This window comes from Cetorhinus maximus, chromosome 15, assembly GCF_964194155.1.
Source record: "Cetorhinus maximus chromosome 15, sCetMax3.hap1.1, whole genome shotgun sequence".
Taxonomy (NCBI): domain Eukaryota; kingdom Metazoa; phylum Chordata; class Chondrichthyes; order Lamniformes; family Cetorhinidae; genus Cetorhinus; species Cetorhinus maximus.
Genome location: NC_135893.1, coordinates 95,100,590 through 95,118,379, shown reverse-complemented (window position 1 = coordinate 95,118,379; position 17,790 = coordinate 95,100,590). Strand labels below are relative to the sequence as shown.

General features: G+C 42.5%; 1 protein-coding gene across 4 annotated transcripts in view; it reads right to left on the bottom strand.

Moving 5' to 3' along the window:
• The window catches only part of zc3h7a (zinc finger CCCH-type containing 7A), a 90,195-nt gene that overhangs the window by 72,122 nt on the left and 283 nt on the right, over nt 1–17,790 (bottom strand). Inside the window, exons 1-2 of one of the 4 annotated variants that reach the window (XM_078559008.1) lie at nt 13,308–13,388; nt 1,634–1,739 (exon numbers count right to left, since the gene is read on the bottom strand). In XM_078559008.1, the coding sequence (XP_078415134.1) occupies nt 1,634–1,701 (68 nt within the window). In that variant the 5' untranslated portion in view covers nt 1,702–1,739; nt 13,308–13,388. Of the gene's footprint in view, nt 1–1,633; nt 1,740–12,557; nt 12,612–13,213; nt 13,264–13,307; nt 13,389–17,790 lie in introns of those variants that run through there. The other 3 variants (XM_078559011.1, XM_078559009.1, XM_078559012.1) reach the window with 3 other exon arrangements.

Here is a 17,790-nt window from a genome sequence, read left to right as displayed (position 1 = left end):
ACCTGTCCACCCAATCACTAACATTCAAACTGGACTTTAAGTTTACCATGCAGCAGCTAGTATAGAAAAGCATGAAAACTAAAAAGTCCTTTCTTCCCCGACTCTACTCCAATGCGACAGAGCTCTCCAAGGGATATTGCGCTCCGCATTGCTGGGGAAGCTGAGCTCGGAAGGTCCCGGGAGAAATGGGGAGCAGTGTCGAGTTGCAGAAGTGTTCAAGTGGAACAGCAATCCAACAATGGCTGCTGCTTCTTAGAAGATCTGGGCCTGTGTGTTATGCAGTAGTACAGTGAAGGCTCATGATAATTCCCCAAACAGGAAGTATTTAATCTTGGTTCAATAATTTTATGTAATTGGTTCTGGTACTAACGCACTTTAGGAAAAGGAAATTCTCTTTAAAATGAAATGTTATTAAAATCATCACCTCTTAATTGTTTCAACAGCCAGAGACAAGACCTGTAAGCACGTGGTTAACCCTTGTGCTCCAATTACTCTCTTCTGATCACAACAAAAGGCCGAGACAGACTGATCCGTAATTGCATACTTCAAGTGGACGTCGCATTAAAATTTCACATGTCTACTTTTACACTTACTGAAATGCTAGTGACACCAGCGGCGCTGCTTTTTAGCACCACTGCATTTCACCTGGTTGTCCAATCTATTTGCATAATGCCAAAAGAGCAACGCGCAAGCCAATGACAATGGATGTGGATATGTTCACATTTGTGAACACACTAGCAGTCGTTCCACGATCTGGCTCTTCCAGTAGGTATGTCTTGGGAAATGATTAGCATGAACTTATAATTTTCTGGTCATTAGTTTCAATGGATAGAAATCCCTAGGCTGTGCGCCCATAAATTTCCAAGATACTCTTCCAGTGAATGCCATTCCCCACTGCGAGCATCAGGTCCCCGAATTAACCGTCCAGTACTTATATCCACTGCCATGCAATATCCACACAGGGATTCTGGAAACATTCTCCAAAGAACATCAAGGTTTGATTAGTAGCACAGTAACAGAGTTTACTAATTTCTCGCATGATATGTCACTGTGGCACGATGCTAAGCTGGAAGTTGAGGAAAAGAGGGGGAACTGGAGAGGGAATTATCTTCTCAGCTAGTCTTTAACTGCACCAATTGGTCAATGATAAAATTACAGTGGCAAGGATCTGGAGCAATTCACCCGAAATGATTGGCCAAAGATTGTGTGTCATGGGAGATAACAGCAAATAACTCATTCTGCTGGTTCTACTGCCAACAAGACTAATGACCCAGTCAGTCAGTAAAATAGTCTTGCCAAGTACAGGAAACACCGATAATAATAGAAAGTGCTGGAAAAACTCAGCAGGTCTGGCAGCATCTATGGAGACAGAACCATTGAAAGTTAACGCTATTGAGAGTCAACCTCAAGTCCAAATGACATCCTTCGGAATGGGTTACGTTAATATTAACTCTGCTTCTGTCTCTACAGATGCTGCCAGACTTGCTGAGTTTTTCCAGTACTTTCTGCTTTTATTTTAGATTTCCAGTAACCACAGTATTTTGCTTTAATTATACAGGAAATACAAAGTTATTTCAGATTTTGCTTCAGACTGAACAGTAAAGTTAAGCGCGCTGCTTAGGGAGATACTTACTGGATAAATTGTAGTCCTTTCTGAATTTCTTGCCACCTATTACTTCTGTCCTTGGATACATTGGACATGTTATCCTTCACATCCAATTCCTCTAATGAAGCAGATTCTGAGTCAGAAAGAGAAACAATAAATCAGAAAAAGCCAGTCAAGTTATTTCTCATGTTCTCCTTATTCACATTCTAAAAGCATAATCATTTTCTTTTTACAAATTCATGCAATTTTTGCTAATTATTAAATATCCTTTAAATGCGAAGCAAAATTCATGAGTGGGGCATTTATTACATATTCCTAAATGCCCTTATACAGGGGGGATTTAAGAGTCAACCACATTGCTGTGGATCTGGAGTCACATGTAGGCCAGACCAGGTAATGACAGCAGATTTCCTTCCCTAAAAAAACATTAGTGAACCAGATGGGTTTTCACGACCATTAGCAATGGTTTCATGGTCTTCATCAGACTTTCAATTCCAGATTTTTACTGGATTCAAAGTTCACCATCTGCCATAGTGGGATCTCAACCCAGGTTCCCAGAGCATTACCCTGGGTCTCTGGAACACTAGTCCAGTGACAATACCACTATGCCACCACCTCCCCGAAATAAGCAATAGGAAATGCTGGAAACAGTCAGCAGGGCTGGCAGCATTTGTGAAATGAGAAGCAGAGTCCCGACAAAGGGTCAGGTTGGGCCAGAACTTCCTCACGTTGGCAATCAGTGTCAGACTGCCACTCCATGCTCAATTACTTACCTCAATTTTTCATTGATTCTATCTCACCCGACCATCTGACTCAGGCCGGGCGAGATCCAGACAGTGCAGCATATCCCCAGGGCCCAGCGTCCAAGTGAGGGAGGCCACGCCCCCTTTTTACGGCACTAGCTGCCGTAAACCAGGTAGGTTTAAAAGGTCCATTGAAATTTAAAGGTCCTTGACAGGGCTGGGAAAAGATAAACGTCTAAGGTAAGTTGATAGAATTTGCGGGGTTGGAGGTCGGGAGTGAAAAAGAGTTGGAGGACGGTGGGGGGGGGGGGTGCGCTGCAAGGTGAGGGATTCCTGTGGAGAGGGTAGTCCCCTGGGGGGTGGGGAAATGGAGTCGTTCTATGCAAGGTGGAGGGCTCAGTCTGGGTCAGTGCAATAATTACCCAGGAGGTTAGAAGTGGTTTTAATTCTTCTAACTTTTTCTAGGTAACTACTGATGTAATCCAGTCGGAACCATCCGAAGTTTGTGATTTAAAATCGAAATTTTCGGATGGTTCCCAGTGCAGGGCAATTGCCCAGGTGAAGTTTGCACTTCTGGGCAATTGCCGCGCAAACCTTACCTGTGGACTTCCGAAGGGGATTCCCCAGCGCATCTTTGGGGTACTGCTCCCAATGCGACGCTGGGGAGCTCTAAGTTAAGGCAACTCTGTTTCTGTCTCTACCCATGCTGTCAGGCCTGATGAGTATCTCCAGCATTTTCTGTTTTTTATTTCAGATTTCCAGCATTCACATTATTTTTCTTTTGTCATATGCTTTAAGACTCAAAGCTGTTCATTGTAGAAGCAGAGAAGTTTACAGCACAGATAGAGGCTATTGTCTGTATCGACTCTATGCAAGAGAAATTCAAAACCAAACCTAATGCTATAACCAACGATTTCTCATTACTCTTTTTACTTCATGCATCCAATTATAAAACCCAAAATGCTGAATCAAAACATGGAAAAAGAAAACATACTTTGTGAAACTTCCCACAGGCTTATGGAAAAAAATATAGCTTCTACCAACTTACAGCAGTTCTGGTGCAGACATCCAGTTACATCCAAGATAAATTAGATATAAGCAACACTTATCCATCCAAACTAAACGCGCTGCCTTGAATCTCTATCACTAAATACTCATTCTTCAGCTCAGCAGCAACAATGGGGCCGAAGCATTTGCATCTTGCTCCCTGTTATATAAAAGGCTAATGCTATAAAGCGATCAATAACAAAAGCTAAAAACAAGTAAACCATCAAAAATCCAAAAAGCCACGACGTAGAATGGTAAGCTACCGCACTTCGTGCAAATCTGGGAAAATTCCGCCCAGTGTCCAACATTAGGTGTGATTCCACAATTGGACAACATTTGCTAAATAATCCTCGGTGTGCTAAGAATTATGCTGACAACCAATTTTAGATTGTCAGTCGAGTTCACATTGTGGCACATTTGCATGTACTGGAAGCTACATATTTTAATACCCAGGGCCCTGTTCTTGGTAGACAGAAAGAACATGTACACACATTGCGTCTGTTTCAAGCTAAACAAAATAAGTGACAGCCATTCGCTGACCCATTCCTCAGGGCAATGTCTTGAGCCATCAGGGTCAAGCTGTCTAGTTTAAATTTCAAACAATGCTTGGCAGTTAACTGTCAGTCACCATCAGTGGCAACGCCTCTACCAGAGTCCACTTGCCAACCAAACAGCACCCTCTTCTCACAGTATAAATTGTTGATTTTCCCTTACATTCTTGCTAAATGTCCTGATGATTACAAATGAAAAGCTTCAACGTGTCCCTTTTCTTAGCAATACTCAGTTCTGTACTCGTAAATATCACAATTCCAAATTTTCAACTCCCATACCACTGTATCTCTTTCAGATAAACACTTAGGTCATTTTAAAAGAAACAATGATAAATTAAGGTAAGCATTCTGCAATCTTCTCTACTGTTACAACTAAGGCGGCATATCCATGCCCAGCAATTTTAATTGTAAAAATAAATTATAACAATAATTAAAATGGCAGTTTAAGTGATCATCGGATAGCTCATTCAAAGTGAGCAAAATAAGCAAAACCTTTAAAAAAAAATCAAGCTATTAAAATAACAAGTTCAGGTTCTTCCTGGTGTTCCACAAATTCTACTAAAACATGGAATACAGAAGAGCCAGAGTTGCACATCTACCCTTGTAGAAAACGCTTCAATCCTTCAAATATAAAAGTATCCTGCTGAATTATTATACAAGATAATAGATCACTATGCCAGTGATTAGTAAACAGATGCCAAAGCCAAGCTGCTTCATAATGAAAATAACATTAAGCCAAAAATGAACAAAGGTTTACAAAATATACTATATATTATTTTAGTACAACAAAAAAGGGTTGTGGCAGACATAAACATCACTTTTATTACAGATGCAAAGCAATCTTAAATCCTACATATGTTTGAGCCTGAAACTAATCAACACATTCCCATCTACAAAATTATCTACTGTGAGTTTAGAGATAAAACTCCACCTTCACAGAAGAATCATTCTGCATTTCATTGTAAAGTACTTATAAAACATCAATGAACTTACTGTAAGCAAGGAATGCCATGAGATCTGTTACATATAATCAATAGGCAATACAACAATAGACGCAAGAGCTGCTCTGTCCATCATATATGGTCTAAACAAACAGGAACAGAATATGATCACTTCACACATAAAATACTAAGATAACTGATTGTTTGTGACCAGTATGTAGTCGGGTGGAATTGTATCGCTCTATTCCTTACCCAATGGACCGGGAAACAAGCACTGCAAATTATGATACGCTATAAGAATTTGATATGACGAGCACGTCACAGTCATGTGCTTTAATGACAAGCTTGGGGAATTCTAGCCAATACCTTGTGAAGGCAGTGTTGTATGTTCCATATTCACAAATTTTATATCAAAATTGATCTAATCAGAAATACATACATCAGTCCACCATTGAAAACTTAATGCATTATGTAGGAAAGGACAAAATCTGTTCAGTGAATCTGAATCAGTAAAGTGATAGCATATGCTGCAATTCGGTCTCAATCCTTGAAAAAAAATGCAAACATATCATTTTGACAAGGTTCTTAAAAGCTGTTAGCAGATCCCCATCCAGGTATGTCTCATTTATGGATACAGTGAAACAAATCAAAAGATACATCAACGTGCCACAGCAGGGCAACCAGCAGATCCAGAACTGCTAAGTTATCTATAACTGCATTGCATTCAGATTACCTTAAATGCATTAGGGATTTAGGTACAGTGTTAGTTTGTTTCCTTGAGGAAATTAATATCACAAAGCAAGAGGATACAAAGCTTAGTTATGATTTAAAGATTTTTTTTGTTGCATAACTGGAAAATAATGCAGAATGAAAGGCTGGCGACAGCCAGGCCACAAAGAAACTCCTCAAACGCGCCAGAACACATTACAGAATCACAGAATTGTTACAGCACAGAAGGAGGCCATTCGGCCCGTTGTGTCTGCGCCAGCTCTGTAGGAGCAATTTACCTAGTGCCATTTCCCTGCTTTTTCCCCATAGTCCTGCAATCCATTCCCTCTTGAATACTGAAGCATTGAAAGCAAATCTCTCATTTAAAACAAACTGAATAACACAGGAACTCAAGTTATAAAGGCCTGATACAAAATAAATCCCCAACTTCAGGGGTTATAGCTCTGATCAAAGTGCCCATAAGAGCTCAGTCTGGGTCTGTACAATAGTTACCCAGAGGTTAGAAATGGTTTTAATTCTTCTAACATTTTCTGGGTAACTCTTAATGTAATCCAAATCAGAACTGTCATGACTCACTGGGGATAGTGCGCTGCAATATCAAGCTCTCCTGTTCCAGCGCCACAACAAACATGAAAAGGTTTGATCAAACCACCTAATTGTTTAATTTAGGTTAACAGAATATAAGCACCAGGTTTGTAAATTTAATAAGTAAATAATTGTTTATTGAGGAAATGGTCTTTAACCAGTGTCAAAAGAAAGAAATTTCTAACTCTATAACCTAAACTCTCCCCCTTCTTAAATCCCTATACATACACATACAAGACACAGAAGGTACACAAAAACATGGGTTTTAAGGGTGGGATAAAACAGTTCAATAGCACCAATTCCACAGTACAGGATTCGATGGGTTGATTTTGATCGATGTCTTCCAAATTCCTTTCAGTTCTTTGTTGATGACACAAGTGGTCTTTCAGCACTTTCAGTGTTTCAGAGAGAGAGAGCAGGTTATAGAGGTACGAGGAGAAAAAGCCAGCTAGATATTATTGTAAAATTACTGAAATCTGACACATACAGGAGCGAGAGGTTTTAAGTCTTTCCCCTTTTCAGGCTAGGAGCTTTTCTGCTGTACTGCTCTCACACAAACCCTGGTCACCTGGTTAGGAGCCAATTAAAATGTTGTTACCAGACAGTTCCCCATTAAACCAGACTCCTATTGAGCACCATCCTGTCTTTCATGGCACACTCTGTTCCAGGAGAGCAACACTGTATATATCCTTCACAATGTTCCAGTATACATGTCCTTCAAACTGCAGCCGATGTAAATTTAATCCATAGTCCAACAGAAATAAAATATGTTCTTTAAAGAGCTAAAACTTATTCCCATCTGAATTAAAGACTACTTTTGGTTTTGAAACTCGAGAACGTACAATAAATGTGCAGTAAGTGCACTGCTTCAATTGCTTTCATGTTTATGAAATTAAAACACCAAGTAGTTTTGATATCACACCTAACTGCATTTCCAGCACTAATACAGCATTCAAATGGAGCAAGACATAAAATGCATTACAAATTCTATAATCACTTGAGAAAACGTACTTATAACTCACTTCTCAATGCTCTCAATGACCATTTGACAAAATCTAGTGCTAATATTTTTTAAATCCACTACTTTACAAATTTTGCCAATGCTTGAATTCATTAATTACCAAATCTAAAATGAGCTGAAACCCTCGAGTACCAGAATGTGGTTTTGGACTGTTTAACATAGAAAATAGGAGTAGGTCATTGGGCCCTTCGAGCCTATTCCACCATCCAATATGATCATGGCTGATCTTCTATCTCAACACCATACTGCCGCTCTCTCCCCATATTCCCTGACCCCTTTAAGAGTCTAGAAATCTATCTATTTCCTCCTTAAATATATTCAGTGACTTGGCCTCTGTGGTAGAGAATTCCACAGGTTCACCAACCTCCAAGTGAAGAAGTTTCTCCTCATCTCAGTCCTAAATGGCCTACCCCGCATCCTGAGATTGTGACCCCTTGTTCAAGGCCCCCCCCAGCCAGAGGAAGCATCATCCCGGCATCCAGTCCGTCCAGCCCTGTCAGAATTTTATATGTTTCAATGAGATCCCATCATTCTTCTACGCTCCAGTGAATACAGGTCTAGTCATAAGATAATATTCTACATACATAATATCCTACATACAAAGACACGAAAATGACAACCCCACTCTAGCACTAACAAGTGAATTTTGTTCTCTTGGAACTGTGTACAGATAACAAAGTGCAGAAGCAAAACAGAATGTATGTGAATTAAAGCCAGGGACAAGGCAGCAAATGGGATTGATAGAAATACTACTGGTGTAATTTATATTCAGTAATAGGAAACTTACTGTTTTAAGAGTTCAGTGCCAACTCTACAAATGCTGCACAAAGTAGAAACATCCTGAGTCAGATATCATCTCCCTCCAGGTTTAAATGCTATTTGCATTCTGCCAGGGGGAAAAAAAACTGAAGCACAACAATCTTGATTTGCCACTAGAAATGATGCTCAACTTAAATGTATCCGCTATCTGTCTGACAGGCTGTTCATGTGGACAATCTGTACCCGACTGTTTTCACTAGCAGCTAGGAGGTTTGACCTGTTGCTCGAAGTGACTTTTAAGTACTGAGCCAAAAGTACTTACTTCCCCGCTCAGGTAGAGGTCTACCCCTTAGGTAGTGGTCCCAGCCCAAAACTGAGCCAAAATAATCACAGACACAAAAGCAAAATACTTGAGATGCTGGAAATCTGTACCAAAAATAGAAAAAGCTAGAAATGCTTAGCGGTCAGGCAGCACCTGAGGAAAAAGAGTTAACGTTTCGGGTCATGCTGACCCTTCATCAGGTGTTCTGATGAAGGATCATCATAACTCAAAACGTTAACAAATAATCTCACCCCTGGGGGTTTTCACATCCCTTGCTAATTTTCTTCTGTCCATTTGGAGGAAAACTGGATTTTCATTTTTCCCCCATCAGCCCAGAATGTTATTGATCACAAGTGGTAGTCTCTAAATAAATCCACAGGAAGGACACACGAGTCAAAGCAGAGCATTGTTACTGTGTTGACATGCATTAAGCTAAATCTCAAAATAAGAAAATCTATTGCCCTCATAATAAATGGAACAGCACTGTGGGTGTACCTACACCAAATGGACTGCAGTGTTTCAAGAAGGCAGCTCACCACCACCTTCTCAAGGGCAGGGCAACAAATGGTGCCCACGTCCTAGGAACAAATAATCAAAAAAGAAAATATCTGTACACAAACCAACCTCATGGGATAAGTGAGATTACCAATTATCACAATTAAAGTTGTGTTGAGTTCTGCTGTGTACCAAACATCATTAAAAACTAGGCGGAAATAAATTTCACACGGCACTATTAGAGCTAGCAAAGAAAATTTCATCCAAAAAGTTTTGGCTGCATTCAAAACTATATCTTAGGGCTGCAAATAAGGTCACTGATCTACTCTGCCATCCAGTCCCTTGATATCATTGTTTCAATCCAAAAAAGAGACAGTATTACTTTCCAAAGCAAGGTTGTGCAGCTTCAGTGGTGTGAGCATCTCTAAACCTTACTGTATCGTGAGAACTCTGAATGAAAACTTCACACTTCAACCCAACTTTCACCAAGTCACAAAGAGGCACAGAAAACAAGCACCTCTTTCACTGGCTGGGGGGACAATAAAAAGCAGAAGCATAGGGCGAAGGATCCTCAGTTCAACACCACTGTCTTGGAGTCAATGGTTTGGCAAGCCCTTAATCCACTTCCTTTCTCAACAGAGCCAGTACCTCTCCAACAATTCCCTTTCTGCCCACACTAAGACAGTTCTGAATTATGCCAATATTCCATTCTTGCTCCCCCTCTTATTCCTCATCTACATGCTGTCCCTGGGAGCTGTTGTATTAAGACACAGGGTCAATTTTCACTTGTATGGCGATTACATCCAGCTCTACTTCTCTACCAGTTATTACATACAATAAAGGAAAACTGGCAAAGCGACTGCATTTGAATCATAAGAATACTTCTTTGAGTACTGTCTGGTATCAATGTTTGGGGAATCTTACTGTGCACAACTGGCTGCTGCATTTATACAAGCAAAATACTACAGTAGCTGGAAATCCGAAATGCTAACAGAAAATGCTGGAAATAGTCAGGTCAGGTAGCAATCGTGGAGAGAGAAACAGAGCTACATTAAAATGGGCGGACAAGTGGCAAATGAAGTTTAACACAAAGAAGCATGAAGCGTTTCTTTTTGATAAGAAGAACGCAGACAGAAAATATAAAATAAAGGATACAACTCTAAAGTGGGTACGGGAGCAAAGTGACCCACGTGCTTATGTGCATAAGTCATTGAGGGTGGCAGGACAGATTGAGAGAGTGGTTAATAAAGAATACAGCATCCTAGGCATCCATAGGGGCAGAGCGTACAAAAGCAAGGGGGTTATGTTAAATTTATACAGAACACTGGTTCAGCCTCAACAGGAGTAGTGTGTCCTGTTCTAGGCGCTACACTTTAGGAAAGATGTGAAGGCATTAGATAGATTGGAGAAAAGATTCATAAAAATAGTTCCAGGGATAGGAACTTCTGTTATCTAGATAGATTGGAGAGGTTGATACTGTTTTGAGAGGAGATTTGATAGAGCATACAAAATCATGAGGGGTCTCGATAGAGTAGATAGAGAGGAACTATTCCTAATGGTGAAAAGATCAAGAACAAGAGGGCATAGATTTAAAGTAATTGGTAAAAGAAACAACGGCAACATGAGAAAAAACTTTTACACATAGCAAGTGGTTAGGATCTGGAATGCAGTGCCTGACAGTGTGGCGAATGCAGCTTCAATCAAGGCATTGAAGAGGGAATTGGATTATTCTCTGAAAAGGAAGAATGCACAGGGCGACGGGAAGAAAGTGGGGTAATGGCACTAGATAAATTGGGATCCTTAGGAGAACCATCACAGACAACAGGCTGAATGGCCTACTTCTATGCTGTAACCATTCTGTGATTACAGCAGTGACCACGCTTCATTTGAAGCACTTCTGGACATCTTAAGGAACAATATGAATGCAAGTATTTTGTTTCTATTTGGTGTCAGCCTTAGCTCAGTGAAAGCACTCTCACCTCAAAGTCTGAAAGTTATGGGCTCAAATCCCACAAAGCACGCAATCTGGATTTACAGTGAGGAAGTACTTCATTGTCGGAGGCAGAGTCTTTCAGGTGAGATGTTAAACAGAAACTCTACATGCCCTCTCAGATGGGCACAAAAAAAGTCTTTAATCGCTATTGGAAAAGAGGGGCATTTTATTAGTATTCTGGTCAATATTTATCCTCTTTACTACAACAAATTATCCAGGCATTAATCCCTTTGCTGTGCTTCCTTATATTACACCTCACTGACTCCAAAGGCTTTTGAAGGCCTGGGGTCATAAAGGATGCTATATAAATGAAAGTTTTTTTTTAAAATTATACAAATTACTGGGTTGAAATCACTAATAGTAGTTATGAATATATTTGAATAAAAATCCTCTGCCACTTACTTTGAAGACATTAACCTATTCCAAACAGTTTGGTAAAATAGTGGATAAATTAATTTTATACCTGTCTCTCACCAAAAGCACGCTGAGTGATTTCAACCCCTTTCAATTGATCTGCGACTGCAGACCAGAATATTACTTAAAGCCTTCACCCAAACTAATTTAAGTATCCTGCAAGAAGTTGCCCCTCTAAATGTTTCAGTGGATAAATGCAGCCCAGAGCCAGAGGTCGACCAGGCTTATTCTGTCTTGTGCCGATCTGTGGCCTGGTAGCAAGAACAATACACAATTGCCCTATGCACCTTAAGGGGGGAGCAAGGGAAAACGCAACAAGGCTTCCTGGTTCACTCTCAGAGACCGCTTGAGCAAGTTACTGAAGGAATCCCAGTCCCCTTAGAATATACTCAGTACAAGCTGTCATATTAAACAGAGAAAACAGGAAAGGAAATGGTTTTAAAAAAAAACATATATCCTATTGTCCTTGAACTCCAAATACTAAGGAAACTAGCATACACATATTTAAATTTCTAATAATAATCTAATCTTGAATATCAATCTTGATGAAAACATTGTTAGATCTGCGATTTGAACCACTGTTTTGCACGAGTGCTAAAACTAGTACTTCTATTACTAAATTACCACCGTACAGCTATACACCTCGCACTATACAAAGCCCTGCTGCCCTTAACCTAACTTGCACCAAGTCCTGTCAATTCTGTCACTGTGCTTGATGACCTACACTGGCAACATCTCAATCTTAAAATTCTCATCTTTTGCGTTCAAAACCCTTGCCCCTCCTTAATCCTGAAATCTCCAATTCTGGCCCCTTGCACATCTCTGATTTTCTTTGCTCTGCCATTGGCAGCCATTCCTTTAAGGAGCCAAGGCCCTAATGTTTGGAATTCCCTCCTTAAACCTCCTCCTTTAGGAAACTCTTCACAACTCACTTGTCCCAATATCCCTCTCTGTGGCTAAGCGCCAAACTTTTGTTCGTTAATTGCTTTTATGAAGTGGACCACTTGGCTATGTTCAAGGAGTTATATATAAATGCAAGTCGTTGAACGAACACATGCACACAAACACATATACATAATTCAAAAAGTTTCCCTACTTGATAAACACATCAAAGACAGACAAAACCAAAAAAAAAACTACATGTATTTATTCGCCCTAGATTTTTAGCTGCTTTGACATATTTGAAAGGAAGAGCATGTGGAATTAACTTCATTCCATTTCAACCATAGAACCTACAAAATAACATAAGAATCACACTAAAAACTTGAAATTATACCACCTAGATTCCTGACCACACTTTTTTTTGGGGGGGGGGGGGTGGAGTGAATATAGAAGCAGACAAAATACTCACTATTTACCCTAAAGTTAAGCACAAAGTTCTAATATTAGCACAGTCGAGTGTGTTGCTGCCACTATGGTGTGGTGGCTGCCGGCAGACTCTTAACTTCAGGCCGGGGCTTTGCGGCCTGGTAGGCGTTTTCAGCAGCCCCCGGTGCCGGTGAAAACAGCGGCCGCCTTTACAGCCTTCGGGCACACCGAGCAGAGCCCCCCCTCCCCCCGGGGGGGGGGGACCTTCCCTCACCACCCGGGGAGAGAGGCGGGGAGGCGAGGAGCCGGGGCCTTCTCTTCCCCCCCCTTCCCATCTGACTCACAAGGAATCGGGCGCTGCTGGTGGTGGCGGCGGCGGCTCCGGCTCCCCCGCCCCACAAACTGAGCGACTGGTCCCGGTCCCCGGCCGCGGTTGCCAGGGGTCACCCCACTCTCTCCCCGGCCGCGGTTGCCAGGGGTCACCCCACTCTCTCCCCGGCCGCGGTTGCCAGGGGCCGCTTTTGTTCGGCGCTCGCGACCGCCGGCGCCAGGAGCTGCTTGCAGCCAGCCCTTGGGGAAAACTTTTCACCCTCCCCGTTGCAAATCTGGCTGCAAAACAAAGAGGTCACTGAGTTTGTCCCTTGTTTCCCCCACCCCCTCCAAAAAAAAAATCATCGACTGTCGGGTGAATGCAGTTACCTATCTCCTGTGCCTGCTCGCGGAGTGTCTTTTGTCTTTTTTTTGCCCTATGCTTCTTCACTACCCACCGACCGCCGCTCTTTCTGCAAAGCACCTTATTTTCTTCTCTCTCCTGGACCAGAAACGTGTCTCTTATTCTTCGCTGTCAGTATCTCTCTGTAGGCGGCGGTTGTTTGAGAGCTCAAACATTGCCAGTAGTACTGTACAGAACAGGGGAACTCAAAAACCCTGGCAGCTTAACATTAATCACAACTGAGAAAGAGGGGGGGGGGGGGGGGTGTGGTTAAACTACAGTCGGAAATGTATACGTGTAATCACTTTATAACTCCCAATTTATATCTCCCGTCTTTGCTGAAATCACGCCAACCGAGTTTTGGAGCAAGCATCTTTTCCTGAAGGCTTTTTTTTGTTTGTTATTTGCATCGCAAGAACGTTCAAAAAAAAAATCAAAACGTTTATGACTTAAAAATCTACACATTTAAAAAAAAATATCAAATGTTATTGCTCAGGAAGAGTAGGTTACACCCCTGAGATGTTATTGCAAACAGCATTTTAAAAAAAATATATACCTACCAGCCGACTCCCAAAATGTTGCTCTCAGTAAAATGGATAGTTTTCCTGCTTTATGAGCTACAGGTCTATTAAATAATGCAAAATGTATTATTCTGCTGTTAAGGCGGGACTGTGTTTAAACTAACCTGTACCTTTTCAAGACCAGAAAATGCAATTTATTTAAATCCAGCGCAAGTTGAAGTGGTCCGATTGAACTGTTGTTTGATCAGGGGCTTTACCCAGTTTGGAATGTGCTTGTCAGCTTCACGGGGTAACTCCAACAACCTAGCATTTGAAGGTTGTTTTGCACCAGCCCATGGAAAGTCGTGTGTTTTAAAAGGCAGTGAATTTTAGTGACATTGCTGTAAATGAGTGAACAGGTACGTTCAGGATTCCGTTCAAGGTGCAGAAGCAGTTTAAGGAGACTGGGAGAGTAAATAGCCCCGATGGCATAGTGGTATTGTCACTGGACTAGTAATCCAGCGATACAAAGTAATGCTGTGGGGACCTGGGTTCGAATCCCACCATGGCAAATGGTGGAATTATGACCATGTTGATTCACTAATGCCATCTTCCCTATTCCAGCTGGCCCAGAGCCCAGATGTGACCCCAGACCACATAGTAATGTGGTTGACTTGGAAATGGCTTAACAAGCCACTCAAGTTGTATCAAACCACTGAAAAGCCAACAAGGAATGGGACAGGCCACCCGACATTAACCTAGCCACCAGAAATGGCAAGCCGAGCCCTGTTGACCCTGTGTCCTTGTTACTGACATCTGGGGACTTCTGCAAAATTGGGAGTCCTGCCTCACATAGCTTTCCATAATCTTACACATGGAATCATATCTTACAGATCATGTCCTAGACATCACCATCCTTGGTTATGTCTTGACCCAGCAGAGGTGGTGGCACAGTGATATACAATTGGGAGAAAGTTGCCCTTGGAGTCCTCAACATTGACTCTGGACCCCATGAAGTCTCATGGCATCAGGTCAAACAAGGGCTTGGAAACCTCCTGCTGATTACGGTCACTGCCCTGCCCCCACCAGCTCCTTCAGCTGATGCATCAGTACTCCATGTTGAACACCACTTGGAGGGAGCACTGAGGATGGCAAGCGTACAGAATGTACCCTGGGTGGGGGACTTCAATGTCCATCAGCAAGAGTGGCTCAGTAGCACCTGTACACACTGAGTTCGTTGAGTCCTAAAGGATGTAACTGCTAGACTGGGTCTGTTGTACAAGAGAGAGAAACATCCTCATCCTCAGCAACCTGCCCACCACAGATGCATTTATCCATGATTGTGCTGTGGTCACCCCTACTGATACTGTCCGTTGTGGAGACAAAGTTCCATCTTCACATTGAGGATAGCTCCCACCTTGTGTGGCACTAACCCCATGCAATATGGGATAGATTTCGAACAGATATAGCAACTTGAGATCAGGCAACCATGAGATGCTGTGGGCAATCAGCATCAGCAGAATTGTACCCAACCACAATCTGCAACCTCATAGCCTGGCATATCCCCCACTCTACCATTACCATCAAGCCAGGGAATCAGCCCTGGTTCAATGAAGAGTGCAGGAGGGCATGCCAGGAGCAGCATCAGGCATATCAAAAAATGAGGTGTCAACCTGGTGAAGCTACAACATAGGACTACTTGTGTGCTAAACAGCAAAAGCAGCAAGCGTTAGACAGAGCTAAGTGGTTCCACAACAGATCCAAGTTCTGTAGTGCTACCACATCCAGCTGTGAATGGTGGTGGACAATTAAACAACTCACTGGAGGAGAAGGCTCCACAAATTATCCCCATCCTCAATGATGTGAGCGCCCAGCACAGCAGTGCAAAAGATAAGGCTGAAGCATTTGCTACAATCTTCAGCCAGAATTGCTGAGTAGATGATCCATCTTGGCCTCCTCTGGAGGTCCCCAGCATCATAGATGCCAGTCTTCAGCCAATTCGATTCACTCCACGTGATAGCAAGAAATGGCTAAAGGCACTGGATACTGCAAAGGCTATGGGCCCTGACAATATTAGAGTCATAGAGTTAGACAGCACCGAAACAGGCCCTTTGGCCTATCGTGTTCGTGCTGGCCATATTCTGGCAATAGTCCTGAAGACTTGTGCTCCAGAACTTGCCGCACCCCTAGCCAAGCTGTTCCAATACAGCTATAGCACTGGCATCTACTGGCAATGTGGAAAATTGCCCAGGTGTGTCCTGTACACAAAAAACAGGACAAATCCAACCCAATCAATTACCAGCCCATCAGTTTACTCTCGATCATCAGTAAAGTGATAGCATTGTTGATGACCCCTTCTATCAAGCAGAACTTGCTTCGCAATAACCTGCTCATTGACGCTCAGTTTGGGTTCCACCAGGATCACTCAGCTCCTGATTACAGCTTTGGTTCAAACATAGACAAAACAGCTGAACTCCAGAGGTGTGGCAAGAGTGACTGCCCTTGACATCAAGGCAGCATTTGACCGAGTGTGGCATCAAGGAGCCCTAGCAAAGCTGGAGTCAATGGGAATCGGGGTAAACTCTCCACTGGTTGGAGTCATACCTAGCACAAAGGAAGATGGTTGTGGTTGTTGGGAGGTCAATCATCTCAGTTCCAGGACATCACTGCAGAGTTCCTCTGGTAATGTCCTAGGCCTAACCATCTTCAGCTGCTTCATCAATGACATTCCTTCCATCATAACGTCAGAAGTGGGGATGTTCGCTGATATTTCAAAATGTTCAGCACCATTCATGGCTCCTCAGATACTGAAGAAGTCCATGTCCAAATACAGCAAGACCTGGATAATATCCAGGATTGGACTGGCAAGTAACATTCATGCCACACAAGTGCAAGCAATGCCCATCTCCAACAAGAGAGAATCTAACCATTGACCCTTGACATTCAATGGCATTAGCATTGCTGAATCCCCCACTATCAACATCCTAGGGGTTACCACTGACCAGAAACTGAAATGGACTAGCCATATAAATACTGTGGCTACAAGAGCAGGTCAGAGGTTAGGAATCTTGATGAGAGTAACTCACCTCCTGACTCCCCAAAGCCTGTCCACCATCTACAAGGCACAAGTCAGGAGTGTGATGAAATACCCTCAACTTGCCCGGATGAGTGCAGCTCCCACAACACTCAAGAAGCTCGACACCATCCAAGACAAAGCAGCCCACTGATTGGCACCACATCAACAAACATTCACTCCCTCCACCACCAAAGCACAGTAGCAGCAGTGTGTACCATCTACATGATGCACTGCAGCAACTCACCAACGTTCCTTCAACAGCAACTTCCAAACTCTCAACCACCACCATCTAGAAGGACAAAGGCAGCAGACACATGGGAATACCACTACTTGGAAGTTCCCCTCCAAGCCACTCATCATCCTGACTTGGAAATATATCGCCGTTCCTTCACTGTCGCCGGGTCAAATTCCTGGAACTCCCTCCCTAACAGCACCATGGGTGTACCTACACCACAGCAGTTCAGGAAGGCAGCTCACCAACACCTCCTCAAGGGCAATTAGGTCCAGGCCAGCGACAACCACATTCCATGAATGAATAATAAAAACGTTGAGCAATTCAGATAAATAGTGACAGCAACTGTTACTCATAATTATATAGGAGGCTTTAATAGAATGAAACATCCCAAGGCCCTTCACCAGAGCATTATAAAACAAAATATGATACGGAGCCACATAAGGAGATATTAGGTGAGATGACCAAGGACTTGGTCAAGGAGATAGGTATCATAGGGTGTCTTAAAGGAAGAAAGTGAGGCAGATGTGTAGGGAGGGTATTCCAGAGCTGGGGGCCTAGGCAACTGAAGGCACAGCACTTTACAAGGGAGGAATAAATGAAAATCTAGGGAGTAAGTGGGCACATGAGAGAGAATGGGTGAGCAATGAAGAGACAGCAAATAGTTGTGGCGGTGGGGTGGGGTGCAAGTAAAGAGGTACTTGGCTGGACTGGAGTAGTATTTGAGCTGGGGGCATTCAGTGGCAAGAATTTAAG